This window comes from Botrytis byssoidea (genome assembly GCF_014898295.1).
Source record: "Botrytis byssoidea strain MUCL 94 chromosome Unknown BBYS_006, whole genome shotgun sequence".
Classification (NCBI taxonomy): Eukaryota; Fungi; Ascomycota; class Leotiomycetes; order Helotiales; family Sclerotiniaceae; genus Botrytis; species Botrytis byssoidea.
In genome coordinates this window covers 366,991-392,863 of record NW_024065847.1, presented here as the reverse complement: position 1 = coordinate 392,863, position 25,873 = coordinate 366,991, and the positions used below count along the sequence as shown (strand labels likewise).

Genomic DNA, 25,873 nt, shown 5'->3' with positions numbered 1-25,873 from the left:
CTTGCCCGACATAAGAGAGAGGTGAGTAAAGTCAGAACTAGCAAATCTCTTAGCATACCTACATACTGACAATTTGTCCATATTTTTAGAAAACCTTCATCATATAAAACGAAATAAAACAAAACATTCCAAACGTACCAAATACATATATTCAGCATGTCCATCGCGAATCTTTCAACCGAGTTACTGCAGAAAATATACGAGTATTCCGACCTCATTGATATTCTCCATTTGTCCCAGACTTCCAAACAGAATTACAATGCGCTACGTGGACGACGTATGCCCATCATAAGGCAAGCATTGGACAATGAATATGGTCCAATTCCTAGCCTAGTGAAATTGGTCATGAGCAATGATTCAACCAAAGGTAGAAGCATTGTCGGCACAGGAGCACGCCGAAATATTGCCGTCGATCGCATTATACAAGTTCCAGACGAGCCCCATCTCTCAATCCAGTTATTGAGCAAAATGATGAAATTCGGCAAAGCTGCTTCTAGATTTGTCGAGATCTTCCCACAATTTAGATGGCGTCTTGACTACCAGGACAGGAGATTTCTTTGGCTTCATGAGCAACGACGTTTACGTCGGGCTATCTACAATTATTGGACGTACGCTACTCTTTTTCACGATGAAATTTACGTTCAATTCAACCCCGGTCGTCTCTCGGGCACCCGCGGCATGGGCTCTTGGTTTTCTCCTCCGGTTGAGGTCATATCTGACCCTCGCTTACGTCTGATAGAATCATTTGATACAGTAGAAATATTGCAGCTCAATGAGTTTCTACAGCATGTGGTCAAGCTCATTGAATTAGATCTTTTTCCATCGGATTCGACCATACAATCTCAGTACAATTTTACACCTCAAGCAATTGAGAAGATTGCGTGGGGATATGGTGAATGGTACCGGTGTCTTGTGAGAAATCTTCTAAGATATGATCCTTCGGACTTCATCTATCTTTATGACCAAACTTTCACCAAGTTGGAAAGGACAGAATATATTTTTTCCCGAGGGTTTGATTTCAGACGTCACAATACTCCGGCAACTTTAGGTGATGCAATATCTATCATTACTGAGAGAAGACGCAATGCCGCCGGCAATTCACATCTTTTTCATCCTGTGTATTATCAATCTGGCGATTCGTGTTTGCAGGGGGATAATTTGAAATTTGGTATAGCTGATCATCCTCATGAGGAGAGCTATTCGAATGACCACCCATTCAACAATGATGGGAGAATTGTCCTTTCTACTGATGAGAATGAATAAAGGTCTCGGGTGGATTGGTGGCCAATGTTATGTTACTTATATCAACCATTTTCCCATCTATTACTTTTCCAATTTTGGCTACGCTTGGGACTTCTTGCCGTCATTTACAAGAACAATATTGTGTGTATATATGCAAAGAACTTTTGTGACCTGTCAACAAGGAACTTAGCATCAACAACTTTATCAAGATCAAATCTACAAAACAACTAAAGTATGTATAGATATACTGCTTGGATACTTGGATGAATTTGGAATATGATCTAGAACCTCCCCCCATTCACGTGAATTGTTTTGAAACGGACTGAACACTCCGACTGAATCGAGTTTAAGGCCATTCTAGAACACTAGAACACCCATTAGTGCTTTTCCAGGTTTCCAAATTCACACGACCACCACAGCCACGCACAAGTCTAGTACCTAACCTCCTTTTTGTCGACATTTTTAGACAAGCTGAAATTTTTGATGTTCTATTATCGCTTTTCAATAATCATGTCAATTATATTATCATCACAATAATCTGTACTTTACCACCGGTTTGATTGTTGGATCATTAATTCTACGCTCGCCACTGATGCTCCAATTTGACTGAATACCTACTCCACAGCGGCTTCGACTTCAGAGTGTTAATTTTGCCTTCCCAGATTTCCATACATTTTGATACCAGGGCAAATTCTTTATGCGGTATCAGATCACCAGCTGGGACTCGAGGCATTCTTCTTTGAAGAAGTCTTTTCAACTTGTAACATGGATCGACATAACACGCTGGGAGCAGCACGTGAAGGGGGTGCAAAGAAGTCAAAACGGAAGAATTTCGATTGGATATCAGAACCACGGACGATGGGGTTGACTCCATTTCAACAATTTACCGTGGATGTTGATTGGGAAAACAGTCCCCTGGGTGCGATAAATGGATGGTCGAAGCAGCTTCGTTCTATGGTACTTTTGTGTTTTGCAGATCCAAACCCGGTGAGTCTTTGATTTACAAATTTCTGACTTTGACAGTTATTTTCTGTTATTCATCAATTTTATATGTGAGAGGACGTCATAGCTGATCTAATACATAGGCCACAATTTTGTGGGGGGATGATAGCACCATTATTTACAATGAACCATTCACACAACTTATTGGTAATAAACACCCTGCATCACAAGGACAAAATATATGTATTGGATTTGCAGAGGTATGGGACCATTTCGATGTACTTATCGAAGCACTAAAGGAGACAGGTAAAGCACTTATTCAGAAAGATGCTCTTCTTCTCCTTCATCGACATGGATTTGAAGAGGAAACTTACATGACTTATAAATTCATACCGATCATTTGTGAGGACGAAGGACATGTTATTGCTGTACGGACAACGATTGATGAAACTACACGTCAGGTAATTGGGTACAGACGAATGTCCATTATTCGTGCTCTGGGCGAACATTTATCTAAAGCCCAAAGTATTCGTGATCTCTGGAATCATTTGATCCAAGGACTTGAGCTGGCTGATAAGGATGCGCCTTTTTGCTTGTTATATTCGGTTTCTGAATCTTCTGAAGCATCAATTCCACTTTCATCAACTGTACCTTGCGTTTTTGAAGGCTCTGTTGGCATACCCGAAGGAAACTCCATTGCACCTTCGGGCTTTGATCTAGCATGTGACCAAAACTGGTTGGCTGAGCCATTCAATCAAGCTATGAACACAATGGAGAGTGTACTAGTACCTGTGGATCCCGAGATGAAGCAAAGATTTGATGGGATACAGTTTCGAGGATTTGGCGAACCAACTCATCTAGTTGTTTGTCCGATAACGGATTCCAAGGCACAGAGGGTTCTTGCTTTTCTTGTCCTTGCATTGAATCCTCGAGTATCCTATGATGAAGATTATCAAGAGTGGATACAAATTTTGTCAAAACAAGTAACGACTCCTCAACTCTCTGCTATCATACTCCGCCAGGAAGTGGAAAGACGGTTGGCAGTTGCGAAACAGGAGGCATTAGATAGGGAAATTCTATCACATCAACTTACCGAAAGTGAGAAGAACTTTGCGCGATTTGCAACACGAATTCCTGTTGGGCTCGCAATTCTGAAGACAGATGGAACTGCCATGACAGCAAACGATCTCTGGAGATCTCAGACTAAATTAGAGGTTGGAAGCTTGCAGGTCGACTGGGAGAAAGTGTTAGTGGCCGGGGAATTCGAACCAGTGACGAGAGCATGGTCGGAATGCGTTGAAGGAAAAAAACCCCTCACATTTCAGACACGAATTAATAAGCCATGGAAAGCCCCAGAGCTAACTACTAATGGAGAAGAGCAGTGGGCAGAGACTCATCTCTTACTTACTTTATATCCGGATCTGGACGATGAAGGTAATGTTTCTACGATCATGAGTTGTATTACGGATATCACAGAGTTAAAATGGTCGGAAATTCAACTGCGAGCGAAAATGGAACAAGCCCTGGAAATGAGGAGGCAGCAAGAAAGATTCATTGATATGACCTCCCATGAAATGCGCAACCCACTGTCAGCATTAATCGGTTGTGCCGATGAAATCCTATCTTCACTACACGAATATCAAGATTCAACTAGAAAATTCAGTGACCTTGAGAAAGTCCACGAATCAAAATCCGCCGAACTGCCAACACATCTAATAAGTAGTGCTATTGAAGCTACAGATACAATCATATACTGTGCCATGCATCAAAAACGCATAATTGATGATATCTTGACTCTTTCGAGATTAGACAGCAATCTTCTTGTTGTTTCCCCCGAACCTTCTCAGCCGGTACATATCATCCATAATGCTCTCAAAATGTTTGAATCAGAACTCAAACAAGCTGATACCAAACTGAATTTCGTCCAACATGATTCCATCAGAGAATTGAACGTGGATTGGACCTTATTAGATCCAAGCAGAGTTCTTCAAGTTCTTTTAAATCTTATGACTAACGCCATTAAATTTACCCGAACAGAAGAAGTCCGTCGGATCACCGTCACTATGGCCGCCTCTCTCGAAAGGCCATCTTCCCAAGAATCGATCGTCGAATATGTACCTAAACATCAAAGCAGCTCTGATCAAACTGTGAAAGGTGAATGGGGAGATGGGGAAGTGCTCTATATATCTATCACTGTCACTGATTCCGGTCGAGGCCTCTCGGAAAGTGAAAAAGCAAATCTTTTTAATCTCTTTATGCAAGCGTCTCCAAAAACCCACGTGCAGTATGGGGGAAGTGGATTGGGACTTTTTATCTCGAGACAACTTACTGAGATGCAAGGTGGTGAGATTGGAGTTCATAGTGAACGGGGAAAAGGAAGCACATTTCAATTTTATCTGAAGACAAGGAGAACGACTCCACCCCTTGATTTGCAAGCTTCGGAAGATAGTATGAAAAAGGATTTACAGATGGCGTTAAGGGACGATGCGCTCAGAGAGGCGTGTGGATTTGAAATATCGAGTTCGAGTAATGAGGATACGGTACATAACGGTATGGGTAGGATGACGGTGAAAATAACTGATGTGAAGATTCCCATAAGACCTTCGCCGATGAGGAGGATAAGCTCTCGGCTGTCTCCTTTGGGTGTTAAAAGAGGTACGAAAGGGAATCAAGATGATGGTGGAGAGGGAGAGAAGGTACCGCTGGAGATGTTGGTTGTAGAAGATAATCTATTGAATCAAAAAGTGCTGGTGAAAAGTTTGAGGAAAGAAGGTTATGGGGTCAATGTTGCAAATCATGGTGGAGAAGCATTAGAATTCCTCAAAGAGACGACATTCTGGGTTGGGGATGGTGTTGAAGAAGATAACTCAGTAAGTACTTTCCTTTTCCTTAAACCCCTTTCTCCCTTTGACTTCCAATCACTAGCGGATAAGCATGCAGAGTGCCAGTAGGAAATGATTTGGCAGTAGGAATACGATTGGATATCACTAATACACACTATTTAGAAACAACAACTCAATCTCATACTCATGGATTTGGAAATGCCCATTATGGATGGTATTACATGTGTAAGACAGATCCGGAAGTGGGAGGCTCAGGGGATGATCAAGGGACATGTCCCAATCATTGCTGTAACGGCCAATGCGAGAAAAGGTAAGCTTTAACTCTTCTATCTGCGAACTTCATTCGTTATATCCACTATGTGTATCCATCCCCGCTACAAACTAAGATGGGTTGGGGTAGATACAATGGGGTTTTGAACAGACAGGACTAAACTTTGAAGCTAACCAATGTCATTATTCTGGAATAGATCAAATATTGAGCACGATCGAAGCGGGCATGGATGATGTAACGACAAAACCATATCGGATCCACGATATGCTGAAACAGATCGAGACATTAGTCACTCGGTATCCGAAGACGGAGAGCGAGACGCGGAATTCGAATTCAGAAGCTCGGATGAAGAATCCATCACATACGACGAACCTCTCGAAACCACATACACACCGTGCCAAATCTACAAATGGGAATCCACCAGAGAAGAGTGTATCTAAAAAGAGCACAACAATCTCAGCTAGGAGTCCTTCGAAAAAGAATCGCACAAATGGAAGTTCTTCAAGTGTAACATGGAATGGAGACTCGGATTTTCCTATTCCTTGAGCTGGGTTTGCTCATTGTGCTATTTCCAGCGACGACTTTTTTTTACGTATATCTTCTTACTTCCGTTTTGTCGTTAAATACACATACATATATTACATATATTACACACGACTCCAGACAGGCATCAAGCGGGCATTCGGAGTTTGGGATCTTGCACCAGAACGGGAATCGAAAGCGCAATGGGATAGGAGTTTACCTTTCGGATACATTACGACATCACGGACAAGGACACGGGAAAAAAATTAAGTATTTTGGTGGTCATTTTGTTTTTATCATTAAAGCCGCGAGCGGCAAGTTCTTGTTTGAAGTTTTCGAGGTTATGATGTTATATACCTAGGCTACCGTTCTAATTCCTTCATGCTTCCTTCATGCTTCATGTGTCGTTTCTGCGTTATGCGTTATGTATCATGCGTTAGGTCGTTAAAAGGTCAAGGAAAGGAAAGGAAAGGAAATAAAATATGATGAGATATCATGTGTTCGGGAAAGGGTTTACATTTTGGTCGTTAGAATGGGAAATAAGATGAGATAAGGAAAAGATGACAATAGAGAAAAAAATAGGCGGTTTCCAAGATGATGAAAATAGCCTAGAGGTTCTTCATGTCGAGAAAATAGAGCTCGAGGAGGATAGAGGCTGCGCGAGGGAAATTGGAGGGTGTTAGTCTGCAGTAGTGGTTTCTGTGCGGTGTTAGATTGGGGGATGTGGAGAGAAAATGAGGAAAAGAATGTTTGTGGAGAAATCAGATAATGAGAAATGGGAGGTTTTAGTTGTCGCAATAGTTGGAAAGGACAAGAGGAGATAGGAGGTCATCTGATGTTGACTCTTCGGGGTCGTTGGATTCAAGAAAATGATTATGGTGCTTGAAGGAGGAGATGAGAAAGAAAAAGCAGGGGAAATAGAGCACGTCAGGCAAAAGAGCATAGAAAAATGACTTACACCAACAAATGAACAATTTTCAAAATCCCATTCAGCGGTCCCCCCCTAGTCCCAGCAAATCCCTTGAAGTCCCCAAATATATCCTCGTGCCATTTCTTTTCCAACTTCTTGGCCTCTTTCTCAAGCTTGTGTTCGTGCTTTCTTTCCTTTCTTTTAGAAGCCCGGTTTCCAAGGAAATGTTTCACTCCTTTCACGGTTTTGACGACTCCGGTCCCGAGTAAAATAGGGATGAAGGATAGTAAACCGGTTTTGATAGGATTTGCTCGTATCCAGGAGAAGAGAGAGCGGATCCAGGATGTGAAGCGCGAGGCAACACGTCTTATGAAACCAGGACGGGGTTTGGGACGGGAGAGAGAGTAGGGGGAGAGAGGTCTTTTGAGAGGGGAGGAGATGCGACCTGGGATAGGAGAGGAACGGCGGCGGATAGGCTGAGGTTGGGGTTGGGGGCAGGACTGAGAGGTTTGGGAGGGGGGGTTGTAGTAGGGGTTTGTGCCGGCTGTGGAGGGGAGAGTGTTGGGGGTGGGAGAGCTGGAGCGGCGGGGAGGAGGGCCCGGGTGGGAGGGGTGCGCGTGATTGTAGGTTTCGAGGTACGGGTGGGTTTGAGGGATTTGGGAGGGAGAAACGGGGTCGGATGTTGTTTGCCAGTAGGTTTCTTGGGCGGGTCGATGAGCTAGTGGATAATTGTCATAGCTGTAAGTTTTTGGATTTGGGCCTTGGGTTTTGAAAGTTTCGGTGGCGGTAGGGTGGGGAGGACCGCCAAATTGAATGGGATTGGGGTGATTGTAAGATGGGTCTTGAGATGTGATGCCGAAGAAATCTTGAGGGTGTTTGTCGATGGGTTTATTCGAGCTAGTAGCTGGATAACCGGATGCCCATGCTTCTGTGGAGGCAGGAACGACAGTCGACGCGTTTGTGAAGGAAGAATAGATGGTAGATTTATGATCGTTGTGATCGTTATGGAAAGCATATGACGCTGGAGCGTCGTTTCGTGCCCCTCCTAAGTTATGATCATCGTGATATCCGTGTTTGGGAGAACTCGTGGAGGGAGGTGTGGGGTATCGCTCCATTTCTGCGGAGTCGATGTCGGTATCCTTATCCTCAATTAAATCGGATTAATCAATTGAAGCCCGGATTTTCAAGATAGCTGCAGATATGTTGTGCGTATGTATGTATATGTATGTATATATGTATGTATGTCTCGAACCAGTATAGAATGGGTCTTAATGGAAAGATGGACCCGGACTATCAGAGTATGAAGCTTGTGAGAGGTGAGGAAAAAGAGGAGGTGAGGGCGTGAGAAAGAAGTTGATGAATTCGTGGTTCAAGGTGGTTGGACGGGGCGGTGAAGAAGCTCATTTCAAGAGGATGGAGATTGGTGGTAGGGATTTAGCTCCCATGGCTTTGGAGGTGGGTACGTTTGTGGATAGTGATTGGTTGGATGTGACATGCGAGATAAGATGGCGCACTTGAGGATTCTTATATTTTCGGTGAGAGGAAAATACAAAGACGAAGACGACGACATCAAGTGGTGAAAGTGTCCTCATCGTTAATTTTTAAGGTAAAGGTCGATCTGAGGAAAGCATATTCTGGGAATAATGACGCCTTGCCAACGCTTCATAAGCACAACATCTTTTTCTCATATTCATCGTTTCAGGATCATTATGGCACAACACGGCATCGATGCTACTGATCCTCTCAGTCACAGTATCAGACGCTCAAAGCTTTAACTTTCCAGTCATTTGGTATGAGTGGCCGCTCCCTGCGAATTTCCACATTTCAACTCTTTATCGTTACGTTTCATGTATTTCTTGTTAAAGACCTTGAAGATATGCATAATCCAAGGACTCCGTCGATAAAACCAGGGTTGACAAGTGTGTCGCCATGTGCAACCTTAGCCTTGAGATATGTGTGCCTCTGCTCGAGTATTCGATACCGGTAAGCCATTATTCTTCGCTGCTTATCTAAGATTTTCAAAATTGGCAAGAATCTTCCATCCAGGTATTGAAGAGGCCATTGGTAGCTCTGTCTCCCTGGGTTTCGCCCCCATCGATCAACTATCAGGCTTTCAGCTACACGCCCGGATGACACCGCTGGAATCGTCTTGGGAAAAGGATTAGTTTTCTTCCTTGAAATAACGATTCATAACTCAAGTGTAAGGCACAGTAAATGCAACTGTATAAAGTGTCTTCTGTTCGACATTGGCCAGCCAAATGTTCCTTCACCTAATTATCCGTTACACAAGCTTTGATTTGATCATTTCTTCATCTTTCATTGCTCAGTCTCAATGTCTTTTCCGGCTCTTCTAGTTCCAATCAAACATTCAAGGAGAAGAATGAGAAGCGGAAAGTAGCATTTAGGAAGGATAGACTGAAAGCACTTCAAAAAACTGGTATACATGTACTACCTATCATGATCACTATTACCCTATTATTCTTGAATGGGTATAAAACATATGCAAACTCGATGGGTAATGCTGACGCAGAAGTCAATACTCGGCTTAATGGACTGCAATTCGTGGCCAAAGTCCATGAGATACTCATCGGAGTTTCTTTGTCAACAATTGTGTTGTCTTTTTTACAGCATGAAGTTTTACGTCAAGGGATACCCCTTGGTGGGTTCCTCATCGCTTTCAAGATCACCGATCTTGGTTCGCTTCTCAGCCCGGAGTTGTGGGCTGCAGGTACATTTGGACATCATTTTAAGCGTCGCTTGATGTTTGTTGTCGTGACACTCTTTGCTATGATCCTAGCTGCTGTCTCTGAACCCGCGTCTGCAATATTGATGTTGCCATCCCTGGACTGGTGGATTGTCCCAACGACAGAATATTCGACCTGGTCTACTGCCCATTTTACCCTAAACGCAGAAAAGTCTCAAGTTTGGCCTACACAGGTCGACAATTCGAGCTTTGACACGTTCTGCACTTTCGAATCTAATAAGTTTTCAGACAATTGCGCAGCAGGTGGCTTCTCAGCAATCCGGGCATGGGCTGACAGACCCAGTTCAAAAGAATCACAGTACTCGTGGAGCATTACCATGCCAATGAACTCAAAACAAGCTTTTTACGATCGATTTATTGGCGGCGCATCAAGCTTTCAAAAAGCCCTAGATATGGATAGCTTTTATGATGCATATACTTGGTGTTTGAGTCAAACTGTATCTGTACCAACAGGCTCGCTTGTCACATCAGTTGCCCAGATGGTAGGACCACAAAACGAAACATCCAGGTTTCAAGTAATGATCAATGGTGAAGATCCTCCTGCGCCACAGGTAGTTGCAGCTTGCATAGGCAATGACTATAACATAACAAATGGATCGATCAAAGGGTACAAGACGCTCGATGATCTACCACTGCCATTCTTAAACAGAGATACGTCTCAGGGTAGATATGGGCCAATCAGAAGTCCGGCATGCACTCGAGATGTGGAAAAGCGCTCGGGGAGGACCCTCAGCGACATGGATGCAGTCAAAAAATAAAACCACCAACTCTCCGTCCATAGGGGTTGTGATGTTTGATCATTATGAAGGGGGATTAGGTTTGCAGAACAACCTTACTTCTATCACTAACAGACAGAGTTGGTACCTTGTTCGTATTTCCTCGTGTTCCTTGTTCGCCGGGTGGCAGGCATCTAAACTCTACATTGACCCCGCAAGAGATCGGTATATTCATTCACCTAACACTACCAATCCAACACAGAGTCTTGATTATTGGGTGCGAGATTTTACCGATACAACGAAAACCATGCGTACAGTGCAGATAGATGCCGAGTGGGCAAATGCCGCCTTGCCACCGAACGATATAATCTTGCCTCTGGCATCCTCGTCATTTGGCATCAATAACGACAACCCATTGGGCATGATAGCGACAACTTTTATCTCAGATGCGATGTCAAGAATTCCATACATGATGAACACAGGTTTCAATGTCTTAACTCCTACAGTGAGACCGAACCATAACTTTACTGCTTTATCCAATGTTCCCAAAGACGTCACAGATATCCACATTAAGCGCTTCCGGTATGGCTACAGTTACTCTCTTCAAGGCTCTACGAGACGTTTGGCAGTGGCAATTCTCGTTCTACACATGTTGTTAGCCCTGATACACGCGGTGCTTGTTTTTCGACACGGATACACAAATAATATCCTCAAGTCACTCACTGAGATTCTCGTACTTGCAATCAACTCTCCGCCATCATCAAATCTCGATAATACATGTGCTGGAATTGAGAGAGTTGATACATACAAAAAGATAATAAGAGTCCGAGAGGTATCCTCAACTCATTTGGGATTGATCGTTGGTGATGATAGGGATATTACCACTGAGGAGGTGATGGCGGATAAGAAATATGGAAGTCTACGCAAGGAGTGAGACGCGCAATGTAGAGAGGATAGACATGGAGGATTGAATATGGGAGAAGTTACATGTTCAGAACAATACTGTTGGTTCTTATATCTTATGGTTGCATCTTCGAGATTTGTGGACTGTAATCTTACATCCGAAGTCACAAGTATTCTGGGCAATTTTACACGAATTCAAACTTCCACGATAGTACCAGTATTAAACTTCCTACCACAGACAAGATAACACAACGGAAGATAAATGTACCCCCAAACCCCAAAACACTACGACTCATTTCATAATTTGTGGTGTGACGGTTGAAGAAAGCGGGAAGAAGCCGAATTCGTTTTTGGAGGAGAGGTGCGTTTATCAACAAGTGATTGGTTGTTGATAGCGGTCAGCCGACCATGCGCTTGGCTGTGATGCAAGTAGCCTTCTGGCCTCCCCAGTGGGATTCATGGTTGGTAGAGATATAGCAAATCGTAATTGCAAAATCAAGTAGCCGGAAAAGGCAGTATTGTACCTTTCATGCCACTTACCCACGACACGTGTAACAAGTACAACATAAGCATTGCGACAATAACTTTACGAAAATTTCGGTCAAAGTTATCCGGATATTCCAAGCGAAAGTAGAAAAAATATGTAAGAAGCTACACATTCAAGTTCAAAGTAAAAGCTCTAGAACTAGTTGAATTATTCTTGCCATAAGTATGAGGGATATCAAGACAGAAATCATCGACACAGAGAAGCAAATCAGCGATCTGGTCGATTGGCTTATCTTCCGCTACGCATCACGGGTATTGGTCGAGTCAACCATGTACATTGATCTCGAAGGCGTAGACCTCTGCCGTGAGGGCTCGCTTTCGATCCTCACCCTTCTGATCAATATAGGAAGCCCGAGCATGCGCGTCTGTCTTATAGATATACATTTGCTAGGTTCACAAGCTTTCAATACCACTGGCACGAAAGGTAAATCACTGAAGGACATTCTCTAGAACGAAAACATTCCAAAGGTCTTTTTCGACATTCGCAACGATGCGGATGCCTTGTATGCACATTTTGGCGTGGCACTACAAGGGGTAGAGGATATCCAGCTTATGGAGAGTGCTACGAGAGTAACGACGAGTTCTAGGAAGTATTTGAACGGTTTAGCCAAATGTATTGAGCAAAGCGGGTTAGATAGTCACGATCCAACGAGCTGGAATCTGGCGAAAGAAAAAGGAGCCCGATTATTCAAGCCTGAATTTGGTGGTTCCTACAAGATTTTCGAACAACGCCCAATTTGCGACGACATCATCTCTTATTGCGTTGGGGATGTCCAGTATCTTCCTAATTTGCGAAGCAAATTCCGTTCAGGAACCGTGAGGTGGCAAGTTTTGGTTCGCATCGAAACCAAGAGGCGCGTTGAAACGTCTCATAAGCCGGAGTACCAGCCTCACGGCCCAGATAGAACCTTAGCTCCGTGGAGCGAAGATCAGAATAAGACTTTGGATGATGAGTGGAATTACGTCCCGCCGCCTCCAATTTCTTTGGATAGAAATTTCCACTGGAGTTACAATTACGATTGTGAAAACGAGCGTAACTATTCCGACAATTCCGACTGAGCATCATCGGATGGTTACTGCAGCTAGTCATTGGGTCTTATGTTGCCAGAATACTGTACTGATGGGACATGTAAAGAGACTCTCTGCATGTACTAGTAAAAATGAAGAAATATACGAAATCGCAAAGCTCAGGTATGGGGAGATCTTTTTGAAACTCAATGTTTGCAGAATATATTTATTTCGGTAGTTGTTCAAATTTACTCACTATTTATAAATAACTGTGTCACATTGAATGTCTGAACATGATTGTGACAGTCTCGCGAGTATACATTTCCCATGTGATATATTCCAATGAGAAGTAGAGCGCCTAAGAGAAGTGTGATACAGAGTAATGTCGGAGAAGGTATACTGCAAGCCAAGAGATGTAGTAATGGGGAGATATCTGCTCGCGCTTGAGCACCTGTACGCTTTTGTGTCCACCCAGCGTTTCTTTCTATGTTCCTAACTGTCCTGATCTCATACGAAACCTACTTCTAATCTTGTATTACATTTGAACTTCAATTCACCTCAAGCCTATCCCGGCATACTTACATGCTCTATTTCGGCTTCGACTGATATTTAAATTTTCCTCTATAGAGTTCTATGGTAGCCTCTGTGGATGAATAGAGGCAGTAAAACGGCGTTCCTAAAGGGATTGTGTCATTTAATGGCTACGAGAAAGAGAATGCTACGAGGGATGAAGCAGAGATATAGTAACGACACAATCGAACACTAGATTTAGAGCTTAATAGCAGTGGAGCTTTCTCTGTTCATATCAAATCTTATCTGAAATAACAAGATATATTTTGTACTCGGCGCAGTGCAACCAAGGTATTGAGGACTATACATGCAATGTGCTGGGCAGAATTCCCGTACTAATTAGCGATCCCCGTTTTTCTTTCCTGAATCTTTCGCGACATCTTATTACGCTTCTTGAAAAATCTGATTTGCAGAAAGAAATAGTTACCCATACCTCTAGCTTAGTTAATATAGCCTAATGATATATTCAATATAAACTACCCTACTTACTACTCTGTAATTTACTCTTCTCACATCAGACAACAAGGGCTTGCGTCTTAAGTATTTGCATGTTATCCAACTGTTGGAAATAATTGTTGGAGAAATTGAAGCAAGCCAATAATTCTCACATTCGAACAATCAACCACACGTGAGGTAAGCAAAGCCTATTTGGAAGTAGTTGTATAAAGCTGCCTTTCTGCACTTCGAAAAGAGTAAAATCTAGCACCCGATACTATCACAAAGTTTCTGTTGTAGATCAAGAAGATGCAGCTGTTCCAGTCAATGAATATTCCCTTAGGGTTCTTAACCGGTCATGTGGCGCTCGCCCAAGTTAAGGATTTTAAAATCGACTTAGAGCCACATCGAATGCTTCAACTGGTGTCTCAAACCCAACTACCGGCCGTCGAGGAATATCCTGGACTTAGTGGCTCGCTCGGAATTGATCTGAGTGTGTTAAAATCGATGCAGACGGAATGGACTACCACTTTCGATTGGGCTACGGAGCAGGCCGATTTGAATCGGTTCGTATGCCTATCCAAGCTAATCATACTCGACACGTGTTCATGTATTTAAATGATCTTGAAAGGTATAATCATTACACGACAACGATAGAAGGATTAACGATCCATTTCATCCACCAGAAGTCTAGCGAGCCAAATGCAATATCGCTTATCCTGAACCATGGATGGCCTGGAACTTTCATGGATTTTCTTCCAGTGATTGACCCATTAACGACAGCATCCAGCACATCCAATAGAACCTCAGCTTCCTTCCATGTCGTGGTCCCTTCACTACCAGGTTACGCATTCTCCAGTGCACCACCTGCCACCTGGACGCCAAACGATACGGCACGCATTTTCAACACTTTGATGACTGACGTTTTGGGATATGAGACTTATGCTGCTCATGGGTCAGACTTTGGTAGTAATGTAGCGTACAACTTATATAACAATTTCAACAAGTCAGTGCGCGCTGTTCATCTTACTGGTATACCATTCCTTCCATTAAGCCCGGTCGAGTTCCCTAAATACAACATCACTCTCGATGCGGATGAGGAGTTTCAGGAAAATCTAGTCCTGGGTTTCAACACAGGGTATGTTATCGAACAGAGTACCAAGGTAAGAATGCTATGCAGGTGTACTATCCTGCTGTAATTATTTAGCCAGTAAATAGTAAACTGACTCATAAATAGACCAACACTATTGGCTCAGCGCTTCATGATAACCCCATTGGACAATTGTCCTGGATGGCAGAGAAATATATCTCGTGTAAGACTCTGAACCCCCCCATCTTCCGATTGTATCTCAAGCTGAAATGCCTGAAGGGTCCGATCCACAAGCAGGAACATCACCGTCTGTCCTCACACACAATGAAATCCTTCGCCAAGTTTCTCTCTACTTTTTGACCAAGTCTTTCGTATCATCTATTTTCACCTACCCGCAGAATACCGACGCGTATAGTTCAAGCTACAGCAAAGCGCAAACCGATGCACCAATGCTGTTTAGCAGCTTCAGATACAGCGGTGCATTCTGGACAGAAAAAGTAGTCTCATGGGTGGGAAACCTAGTAACTTATAATTGTGAGTCTTTCCCTTTCTTAACTATTCCAATGAAATTCTCGTGGCGCTATTCTCTTCTTCCTGCTAACGAGACCGTAGATCATAACTTCGGCGGACACTTTCCGGGATTGGATAACCCGCCAGCTTTGGTTGATGATATAAGACAGATTGGAAATTATTGGACTTATTACTTAGGACATTGAATGTTGGTTTGTTGAAAAGGCAAAGTATCATTAGCTACTACTAAAGATATACACGTAAAAAATCTCACCACTTTGGTAATCTTACTATAATATTTTCTACAATGATAATGGAGTATATCCTTGCCTTCTAATACTATTAAGAAAAAGGAAAACTCGAGAATACTTTTCTTAAGTCTTTTATTCAGATCGATACGAATTTCAACATTAAACCTCTTGTGAATAAATAAAGGAGATAAAAATACACACGAACAAAATATGCACTACATATACCGAGAGCGTCTGAGCCCCCATCCAAGTACCTAATAAACTCAACCCCCTCAACCCCCTCACCACATCTCAGCCCCTCAGCCTCAACCAACCCCCGAAGCAAGCCATAATCAACACAAGTGTCACGGCCCACAAAAATGCGATGTGCAACAAAGACACCTCTCTGTTCCCTTCCATCCCCTTTCGATCAAGAAGTGGAGAGAAGCGGAGTTTTTGTGGAAACGGGAAGGGGGGCATGGTGGTATTAGAAGGTGTAGGACGTCAGAATTGAGGGGAAGATCAAGGGCAGTGCGGGAAGGAAAGGCTTTGATTTTGGTGCTATGTTGGGGATCAGTCTTCCGGTCTGGGTTGGGATCGCGATGGGTGTGGGGTTGTGGGGTAGATTGGGGCGAGATTGTGGTCTAGATGCGGCCAAGGAGCGGGCGAAATTCTGGAGTCGCTTTTTGGGTGGAGGAAAGATAGATTTCATGGATTTGGGTGGGGAAAAGGAGTTGGAATAAGGATGAATATGGTCTCATCGGAAATTTGCAGGTTTCTTGCAAAATCTCCCGCAAAGTATCTTCCCTCTCCTTGCGTAACCTTTCTCCACCTAGGCACATTGTTAACTTCCTCTCCTGGAAAGGGAGACATTTCAATGCCCCACCCAGTCAGCACTTATACCATCTCAATATCTGATACATGATGCCAAGAATGCAGCGTCCAATTGTACGATGCTTAATTCTTCCGGAATCTCCTCTTCAACCAAGATAGCTCGGTCGCGGCCATCGGATGAAAGACTCCGATAAGCATTCCGAGTGATGAGTCGGTTGGAACTTGGCGAGCGATGTAACTAGAGGTTTTTACGGGATGATACACGTGCGGGATTCGTTCGCTCGGGGGATGGTAGGTAGGTTCTAGGATACTTTGGACAGGGGGAAGTTGTTTGTGGTATGTTTCATGTAATCCCAGGGTTGAGTGCCAATGTTTTGAAAAAGGGGTTGCTAACTACACATTTCCTTCTCACTTCCTCCCAAAATGTACATCGCAATATCCTCGATGCAGTAGTCTACGCCCTATCGGTTAACACCCACGATTAGCACTATTACTGTCAATTGATCCGTGGCCTGGCCTAACTAGCTAAAGGGAATAATCGGCAAGCCCTGTGATCTAGATTGGCTGATTAAGTTAGGTTTAGGTATTATTGCACCAGAAACAGCCCAGGCCCAAAGGAAAGTCTAGCATTATTAAACTAATCACCGCATTTGAAATATTTCATAGAGGATCGGGTGAGTGGTTCTCACGAATGCCCAATTCAGCCCAAAAGTCTATTTAGGCCAATTTTTCATTCTCCAATCTTTAATTCGATAACACGAGCCTCAGCTTGAAACAACAATTATGCAGCGTGGTAAGCGAAGCCTGTTTACCATGTGATGGTGGGTATCTACCTACCTATATGAGCATCTTTCAATGATGGACTCTTCCCAGAGTAAGTGCCTCTAGAAAGTCATGGTATTCACCTCAGGAAAAGGGTTCTTTTCAGGAATTCCAGAGGTTTTATAGCAGCTAAAGACAATTTCCATACACTTGGCAATATTGTCAAGAAACTCAGAAAATAGATTTCTACGCTAAGATATTGTCTCCAGATGGCATTCGATTAGCCTATCAGAATCCAACCATCTTGCGAGCGCCGCCTGGGAAATACTTCTCTATACCTCTCTCATAAATGACCTACGCTCCTCACATCTGCACCTCCTCACTCGTGTTTACTCTGCCTCCACATTACCCACTGAAGTCTATGCAACACTCGGTGCTGATCACACTACAACACACAACGTCACCCCATTCGCATTACATGAAGATGCACAAGTATGTAATAAATGCAACGAATAGTATTCACTAGCCTAATAATCATGTCTCTTCTCGAAGTCTTCTTTGAAGAAGTTCCCCGAGTCTAAAATACACACAAATGAAGCTCCACCATAATCATTTCATTCCAGGGCGTCAAGGGTATAGCTCGCAAATGTCTTTAAATTTAATCAAAGACCAAGCGAGATCCAGGCCGAGGTAAGCTAGGGTCGCATGAAAATCCACCCATCCATTCATTCATTCCATAATAATCGTCCATTTCCCTCCTTCATCCACATCCATATCAGATATTGTTCGGGAAAATGAAAAGAAAAGTCCCATGAAATCCCCAGATGGTATCATATCATAAGATCAGAACAGCCATTAGAGAACCCTTTTCAGCGACCCGAGCCAACCAAAAGCTCCCCCAAAGTATGAAAATTTCATAACCAGATAGTGTTTTGTATGTCGCTCATGCGCCTGAAAATGTAGGTAGTAGAAAACATACGCAGAAACGCGATTTTGTTCGCTGGTATTGGCACAAAAAATAAGTTGAAAGAAAGTCAAGAAAAAGAAAATTTTGAAAATATCATGTGAACATAAAGCCGGAAGATCCGCAGAAAAAGAATTGATGGATAGCAAGGCTGAGAACATTCCAGTATCTCGAGAGCCAATGCCATTTGCGAGAAGGCCGTATCAGTGTTCAATATTTGGTGTAGTAATAAGCATAATAAACTAGAGATTTCTCAATGAAGAGATTTGGCGTGGCTATTGGAAATTCGGAAAAAAATCCACTGCAGACTGGCCACCCCTCAAAAAAAAAAGATATCCGGAGTGTGTATAATATGATTATTCGTAGTATCGAGGACGCTCTTATTGTGGAAAGCCGGTCATATGGCGAGAAGATGGTCGCTCGCGATAGAGCTCCAAAATACGATTGGCAGTGGAAACCATCTGAGAAAGTTGTTTGAGAAGGGGATCAGCAGGGGCAACGTTGGTGATGCGCATGAAGAGATGTTCGAGGCGCTGAATATAAATGTTCATGATCTTGGGAACCAGATCGGCGACTTGATCATCCTGCAAATAATATTAGTATACATTAAACGCCAAAGGAGTACATGAAACTTACAAGATATCCACTGACCATCTTGATCTGGAAGGAGTTCAAGATGGTTTCGGTCCAGGCAAGACGTTGATTCATCAGATCATCAGTCAACTCAATGGTGATGATAGCACCAAGGCTGAGGAGCAAAAGTGGGCTAAGCTCAGTGATGAACTTTGGAGAGAATCTACAGAAGTATCTTGCAAAGAACTCTTGCTCCCTACCAGTTTGCAACCAACGGACAACAGCATCTTCAAATCTACCCTCTTGCATGGGGGCTTGAATGTGCTTGAACATCTCCTCATACTCAAGCTCCTGTGGCGACTTTTCTTCGACAACAGGAGGAGCTGCGAGTGCTGAGGAAACAGAAGGTCTGCTGGAGTTGTGACCTATTCCAGGGCTAGCACGGTGAGATGAACCCTGTCTATCTCTCTGTTGAACACGCAAGAATTGAGCTTGGAAGTCAGATTGTGCAGAAGCCATGGATGAAATGGTCTCAGTCAACCCGTGAACAAGTTGAGTCAATTGTTCGATTTTAAGGCTGTCGGCATGTCGTTGACGTTCAATGTTACCAATCTGTTCTTGTGCTTGGCGGTGAACATCAGCTGCGACACGTTGAGATGTGTTGACTGCCAATTGGGTAAAAGCAGGAGTGATGCTGTTGTTCAAGAGAGTAGAAAATTGCTCTTCAAAAGAGAAAGAGACACTCTTAGCCAAGGTTTCTGACATCAGCTTTAGAAGTTGAGGTTGTTGCATAACCTTGTTGACAGCATCTGGAAGGACCTTTTGCAATTCTCTTGGCAAGGTTTGATTCAAGTGACTAACAATAGCTGGAGCGACTCGTTGATCGACGGTCTTCAAGGTAATATTTTCAATGGAAGGTACGATAGAGTTTTCCAAAGCTCCATTGACAATACGTTTCAATGATTCTTCCATGTTGCCAGTAAGAGTGCTAGAGATAAGGCGAAGAACAGCATCCTGCTTGGCATCAGCGACGGCGGTTTGAGTGCGTCTGTCATCCTTGATTCTCTGATCCAAAGTGTTGAAGGAATCATTAAGTAATTTTTTCACTTCTCCAGAAACGCGACCTTCAATCTCCTTGAGAACTTCATCTGTCAAGCCAGGCGCTGACAAACTTGAAGAGGTACCAACATCTGGAATAATATTCATATTTGCGCGAGAAGTATTGTTGTTTCTTGATGCTAAATTATTCTCTGTTGCGATGTTTTTGGTTTGAGAGGAATTTGATAAGGATTCGGAATTTGAGTTGGCCTTTCGTCGCTTCTTCTTTTCGGCTTTATTGTCAGTCCCGCTAGCGCCGGCAATACTACCGTTGGCAAGTGCGACCGGGGCTTCCTTTTTCTCAGCCTTCTCTTCAGCCTTGGGTGCTGAAGAAGATGGCTCGGTCTGCGCGACCTTCTTAGTTTCCTTAGGAGAGCTGTCCTTGGTAGCTGTACGTTGAATAATCCTAGTAGGAGTAGGGACTGGCGCAGGTGAAGGCTCTGGTGCGGTTTCTCCTGACTCAGATGCAATTGGCGCGGTGCTGATCTCCTTCAATGTATCGATAGTAACAGCTCCAACTCTATCAGCCACAACTGCAGAGATGCACTTATTGTTGACATCCCAGCCTAGATCTGCTTGCTTAATGGTGAGGCAAGTCACACCCTTGGAGTGCATAGCATACAACTCAAACAAAGTAATTGGTTCTCCACGAGCAGGTGGGGAAGCAGGATTCTGTAAGATGTCCAAACTTCTAAGATTACCTTTGCTGGCAAATGAATATTCTCTCATGCCACTGACAACAGCAGTAGAATCTGGCTTAGAAACACTGGAGTCATTGGCTGCAAGCTTCTCAACGTATTCAGCTTGGGTAACAGTGCGTGGAAGGTTGTATTTAGGAGCAGAAAGGTGAAGGAAATAGATCGAATTTCGTGTAGGATGTCCGACCACAATTACACCGGTTGCGGGGTGATACAAGACGCTACAAACAGCATCCGATTCTTTGCTGTGAGGCAAGTGGATTTCCTGAACAGGCTTGCCTAAAGCAAGATCCCACAATTGTAAAGTATGATTTTGCTTCATACCAACAATCATGTAGCGCAGTGGACCACCCTTTTGATAAGGGCGAAGCTTATCAACAAACAAGACCGAAGTAGGCCATGATTTCTCAGTTGCGGGAGTTGTGATGAGAGTCGTAAGTGGCTCTTTGATCTCGACGGGAGGAGCCTTTTGGTGAAGCTCACCTTCCGGGATCTGAGTCAGAGGGCGGACATCCCAGAACTTGACTCGTCCAGCCTTGTCAAGCGAAACAATAGTTGTATCATCCTCACTGAATGTGAAGTCTTTGCCTGCCTTGCCGGTGTTGACTTTGAGAGATCGATAGGCGAGGTAGCGGTCCGTATCAACGATACGCTCTTTTCCATTTTTCAGGAAGGAGTTCTTCATGATAACAGATGGGTAGATGATTTGGATGGACTTTCCGCGTCCGACGGCGAAAAATTCAGGGTGGTTTGAGCTCTTTCTAGCTCTGGTCTTGAGTACACCGCCAGCTGACTCATTGTCTGGAGTTTGAATAGGAGGAAGAGCAAAGCCATGCATTTCAGGATGGTTTTCCTCTATAAAATCTCCTTCGCCATCCTTGACAATAGCCCAGTAAACAGTGCCACTAATACCAGTACCGATAATAGTTTCCTTGAGATCCGCTGGGGCACTAGATGTCGAAACGTTGAAAATACGATCGTGTGTTTCAGTGAAAAGTCGAGAATCCTTGCCATCAGCCTGTCTAATAATGCGAATGCCTCCGTTCTTTGACATGCCATAAACAATAAAGTTTGAGGAGGCAGTGACTAGAGTGCGATCGATTTGATCGAATTCTTTCTTGAGACGAGCGATATCCATAATGATTTCGTCACGGAAACTAGGTCGACCTTCTTCACTATTTTTGATAGTGATTGAAGTCCATGGTTTCATAGGGAAGTTGAATACCTTTACGACAGTTTCATCATAATTGGGTGGAGCATCCTCGGCAGCATCTGCACTCTCCCAGCTGTCTGCAATGTGACCATTCGCAGCGTCGTCAATAATTTCTTTGACTTCATTAGCAATTGGAGTAGGCAAATCGTCAAGAACAGCGTCGTCCTTGTCAAGCACCTTCTTGATAGCTGTAGCAGCGACTTGTGCACGATCCTCGAATTGTGTCTCGGTTTCAGCAGCAAGCATGCTCCGCAAGTCCTTCTCAATCTCAGCAGTAGTTGCCTCCTGTTCGGCACGAGCTAAAGCTTCTTGGACTTGGTTATCAACTACATCACCAACTTCCTCAAGAGCATGGCTAACAGTTTCCTTGCCTTTGCCATTGGAAGCTAAAGCTGGGCTTGAGGCGCCAATGCCAATCAAAGCCTCCAATTGAGTACGCCCATCAGGGAGTGGTGTAGGTGGTCCAGAGGATGCAGCAGGAGATCCAAGCTTACGCTTAGAGAATACCTGGCCAGGACTATCGTTGTTGCTTCTCTCGTCCATCTTGCGCTTGTTGTCAGTTGAATCTTGTCGCTTCAAGATTTGGAAAGCAGGTGCAGGAAGATTTGAACTCGATGGACCACCCGCGGTTGCCTTAGGGGTGCGATTGCGTGGAGACGAGGCTGCCAATTCCTCGAAAGGATTGACATAAGTGAACAGTCCCTGGTTGTTTCTCGGCTGAGGAGTGATATTTTCCTTGCTGAGAGGTCTATCAATCTTGCCCTCGAAGGCCGAAGATCCCATCATACTCATGTCCATGTCAATCTTTGTATCTTCCAGAGTTTGTGCCAAATCACCAACATCGTCCAAAGAGCTGTTTGCTTTGCTTGGAGGTGACAACGCCTTCTCAGTATTCAAATGTGGCGATTCATTGCCAGTTTGAGGTGGCTTTGGTTGATTGAGAAGGCGAAGGAGATAAGCCTGTGTATCGGCAGGTGGAGAAGTCGCAGCTGCGAAGCTCGACTGGGGTTGGGAAGCATTGGCAAATTGCGGACTTGTTTGAGTCATTTGCGGGGTAGAAATTGGCTTTTGTTGTGCTCCTCCCATGAGTGCAGCGAGAAGATCTTGACCACCACGATTACCAGCACTGACTTGACCAAGAACATCGGAGTTTCCACCGAAGCTCATGGACGACTCGCGAGATGGAGGAAGTGGTGTGCCGATCGGTGCTGCTTGATGATTTGACTTGCTCGCAGAAGGTTGGCTGAACTTCAGCAAATTAAGTAAGCTCGAAGTACGATTATCGTTGGTTGAGGTACCAACTGGGTTGGCAAGACGGGGTTCTGCATGTGGGGTATCAACAGGACTCATGATAGAAGAACTATGATGAGGTTGTTGACCATGTACAGGAGGGGTGGGAAGTGGCGAGGAAACAGAAGGTTGTTGATAATGAGGAGGCAATTGTTGAGTTTGACCAAAGAAGCCGCCGTTATTGTGATTATTGTTGTTGTAATAATTATAACTTGGCTCTAAATGAACAGGAGCAGCCTGCTGCTGAGGTTGCTGCGATTGATTTTGCTGTTGTCGGAGCTGAGCAAACAGAGAATCCAAACCACGACCATCATTACCACCAGAACCTGTCGGATATCCAGACATCTTGAAAAAATGAAGCGCGCTCAAGGCGTAATATTTTGAATGAAAATTAAATTGAATCGATCAATATCGAGAAGAAAGTTTTGAGTATGTAACGAAAGGATTTGTTGAAGAAACAAAGATGAGAAAGAAGATAGCCGATCACTTTTTTTCAGCGATCGACAACAGCTCTAATCTTGTAAATAGATACAAGGCAGAAACTGTCCTCAATAAAAAAGGTATTGAAAGCTTCGAGGTTGAAGTACCAAATGAAGGATTTGTTGATGTAAGTTATGGAAGAGATTTTGGGTTGAAGATGTGAGGTTACGAGTGAGGGTAAAGGTAAGGGTAGAGGTAGAGGTAGAGAGGTGGGTATGTAGAGTTTTGTTTGATAAAGGTGAGGGAGGATCGGATCAGGTGTGAGGCGAATTTGTGAGGTATAAAGCGCGTAAAGCAGTTAACCTTGGATAAATTGATAGCCAAGCTTGGACTACCCCCTGGCTCTTTCCGTTTATAAAGTTGTAGTTCCAATGATATAATTGGACGATAGACGCTGATGCCTCAAGGATTGTTCGCTTATCTAAGCCGACCAATTGTTAATCCATCTTATTTTATCACGCGAAGAGATCTAATTGTATACCGTCATGAATACAAATTCTCAAATACTGAAACAAATCCAAACGTTATGATTTCAAAGATATTATTATAGCCATACTATCAAGTATTACAAGAGGATCTTCTTTTTCACCTCGCACAATACACCAACGGGAAAGGAGCCCTTCCCCCTGTCGATCGCACTAAGTACTTGGTACATATTGTGATTCTTTATCACATTCTGTTTGCATATTCCAAGGGCCATTGCATGCCATCAACGGATGATCGCATAATTTCATACAATTACGACCCTTGGTCCCAGTTGTTTGAAATCTCACTGCGCATACTCCCGTTAAAATGTTTTGTCTGAGAAGGTACGCCATGAACTTATACAATCCTATTTGGAGCGAGCCTAAATCAACAAATACATTATCATTAGATATTTGAATGACTATCCTTATCAACATAACTAACCGCTCAACACAGTTGGCTTCCTCTCCTCTTCATTCCCACGAATGCATCTCCAATATTCATCTTCCTCTTCTTCATCTGCACCTACTTTCTCAACCGACCCTGCGTCTACTGTTCAATTCTCCTGCTCATACTCTTCGCCTCCTCCTGTCACTGGGCCGATCACTGCTTCTTCGACTTTAGTAGTAACTGGTTCTTACCTCGTTCCTCATCGTATTCATCCGCAGAGATAAACAATCAGACAGCCCTCTCCAACGAAACCATAGACAATGTTTTAATGTACGCCGGCGCTTTCAATAAGACCGCAATAGCATTAGCAGGCACAGCATTAGAAGATGCGAAGAAGAACTTGGCCAGCAAAGAATGGACGGGTATTGGAGTCGAATGGTTGAGAAATTTATTGGGAAAGAGAGAGTGGAGGTTGGATTGTGTGGATGTGTATATCAGGCTCTGATATGTCCAGCGTGTTCACTGAAATACAAAGGGAGAGGATGTAACATCATGTTTGAAAGTTATGATGAAAACTAGACTGTTCATATTCACAATACTTTGAGGAGTCGTGGGAAAGAAAAATAGCCGTATTATCATGGGAAAGAAAGCTCATGTGAGTCTGACATGAGGATGGAACTGGTTCGGTTTACATTTTGGGATTCGGATTGTTTAGCATAGGTCGTCGGAGCGGGGTGTTGTTAATTTGTGTATACTTATATCAGATTCGGTAGGCGTCTTGTACAAGCGTATTTTGAGATTGCAAATTGTTTCGTCAAGTCACATAACACCACTGCGGCAATTTCTTGACACTGTCCACACATACATTCAGCAACATCTCCTTCCTGTCCTCACTTCTATAATCGATACATATTCACTGCGCCCCGTTCTCCATTCTTATTAATGCCCACCTGCAAGCACTACATGTAGTAGAAACATCAGCTCCTACCATCCGCTTTTTAAAGCTTTCCCTTTTCTCCCCTTCCTCCCCCACCCGGAACTCCATCTCTCCCCATCCGATTCCCATACCACCCCAACTCCCATTCACTCCTTCATACCCCTCTCTTCACTTCATATTAATATCAACTCATTACCTCACAACAGTTCAAACATATATTCTCCCACCACATCTCACACCCCCCATCCCCTCCAAATCATCCATCCACAGCACTTCAATCCCACCCGATGGACCCGGATGCAATATGCAATACTCAACACAGCACCACTTCTCTCCCGCTTCAAATCTCTCCATCTCCATCCATTCTCGTACAGAGAACCCCACGCCTCCTGATCAACTATTCAATGGATCTACTCTTGCTACACCAATAATTCACTATTCATATCCTAGTATATATCTCAGATCAATAAGTAAATTATACGTACCATCTACATACATACTATACTGTAATACAAAATAGTTAGCCTCCGACCCATACATGTCCTCAGCTATTCCTATTTACATTAATCACTGATGTAACATTTTTCTATCAAATCAATCACAACATGCATTATATAAAACCAAAGTCATTGCACACGTTCAATTTGCCTCAGAAAATCTGATTCGA

The 25,873-nt window shown here is 43.6% G+C and overlaps 9 protein-coding genes across 9 annotated transcripts; 7 read left to right on the top strand and 2 right to left on the bottom strand.

Moving 5' to 3' along the window:
- Positions 1–156: 156 nt before the first annotated feature.
- On the top strand, positions 157–1,263 carry EAE97_003573 (uncharacterized protein; the record flags this gene model as incomplete). The annotated part of the gene is made up of 1 exon (XM_038874085.1): positions 157–1,263. One exon carries the CDS (start codon positions 157–159, stop codon positions 1,261–1,263), a length of 1,107 nt encoding a protein of 368 aa, XP_038734694.1.
- A 263-nt stretch (positions 1,264–1,526) lies between these two features.
- Positions 1,527–6,231, top strand: EAE97_003572 (uncharacterized protein). Its single transcript, XM_038874084.1, has 4 exons — positions 1,527–2,229; positions 2,328–5,054; positions 5,190–5,337; positions 5,495–6,231. The coding sequence occupies exons 1-4, from the start codon at positions 2,008–2,010 to the stop codon at positions 5,842–5,844; spliced, it is 3,447 nt and encodes a 1,148-aa protein (XP_038734693.1). The 5' UTR covers positions 1,527–2,007; the 3' UTR covers positions 5,845–6,231.
- A 197-nt stretch (positions 6,232–6,428) lies between these two features.
- Positions 6,429–7,845, bottom strand: EAE97_003571 (uncharacterized protein; the record flags this gene model as incomplete). The annotated part of the gene is made up of 2 exons (XM_038874083.1): positions 6,429–6,519; positions 6,779–7,845. 2 exons carry the CDS (start codon positions 7,843–7,845, stop codon positions 6,429–6,431), a joined length of 1,158 nt encoding a protein of 385 aa, XP_038734692.1.
- Positions 7,846–9,241: 1,396 nt separating this feature from the next.
- EAE97_003570 (uncharacterized protein) lies at positions 9,242–10,252 on the top strand (the record flags this gene model as incomplete). Its single annotated transcript, XM_038874082.1, has 1 exon — positions 9,242–10,252. The coding sequence occupies one exon, from the start codon at positions 9,242–9,244 to the stop codon at positions 10,250–10,252; it is 1,011 nt and encodes a 336-aa protein (XP_038734691.1).
- Positions 10,253–10,517: 265 nt separating this feature from the next.
- On the top strand, positions 10,518–11,431 carry EAE97_003569 (uncharacterized protein; the record flags this gene model as incomplete). The annotated part of the gene is made up of 1 exon (XM_038874081.1): positions 10,518–11,431. The coding sequence occupies one exon, from the start codon at positions 10,518–10,520 to the stop codon at positions 11,142–11,144; it is 627 nt and encodes a 208-aa protein (XP_038734690.1). The 3' UTR covers positions 11,145–11,431.
- A 393-nt stretch (positions 11,432–11,824) lies between these two features.
- On the top strand, positions 11,825–12,718 carry EAE97_003568 (uncharacterized protein; the record flags this gene model as incomplete). Its single annotated transcript, XM_038874080.1, has 2 exons — positions 11,825–12,022; positions 12,110–12,718. The coding sequence occupies 2 exons, from the start codon at positions 11,825–11,827 to the stop codon at positions 12,716–12,718; spliced, it is 807 nt and encodes a 268-aa protein (XP_038734689.1).
- A 1,263-nt stretch (positions 12,719–13,981) lies between these two features.
- Positions 13,982–15,478, top strand: EAE97_003567 (uncharacterized protein; the record flags this gene model as incomplete). The annotated part of the gene is made up of 5 exons (XM_038874079.1): positions 13,982–14,238; positions 14,304–14,835; positions 14,910–14,985; positions 15,042–15,296; positions 15,375–15,478. 5 exons carry the CDS (start codon positions 13,982–13,984, stop codon positions 15,476–15,478), a joined length of 1,224 nt encoding a protein of 407 aa, XP_038734688.1.
- Positions 15,479–18,442: 2,964 nt separating this feature from the next.
- EAE97_003566 (uncharacterized protein) lies at positions 18,443–23,279 on the bottom strand (the record flags this gene model as incomplete). Its single annotated transcript, XM_038874078.1, has 2 exons — positions 18,443–18,646; positions 18,699–23,279. The coding sequence occupies 2 exons, from the start codon at positions 23,277–23,279 to the stop codon at positions 18,443–18,445; spliced, it is 4,785 nt and encodes a 1,594-aa protein (XP_038734687.1).
- Positions 23,280–23,961: 682 nt separating this feature from the next.
- EAE97_003565 (uncharacterized protein) lies at positions 23,962–25,188 on the top strand. Its single transcript, XM_038874077.1, has 2 exons — positions 23,962–24,223; positions 24,336–25,188. Exons 1-2 carry the CDS (start codon positions 24,207–24,209, stop codon positions 24,772–24,774), a joined length of 456 nt encoding a protein of 151 aa, XP_038734686.1. The 5' UTR covers positions 23,962–24,206; the 3' UTR covers positions 24,775–25,188.
- Positions 25,189–25,873: the final 685 nt, after the last annotated feature.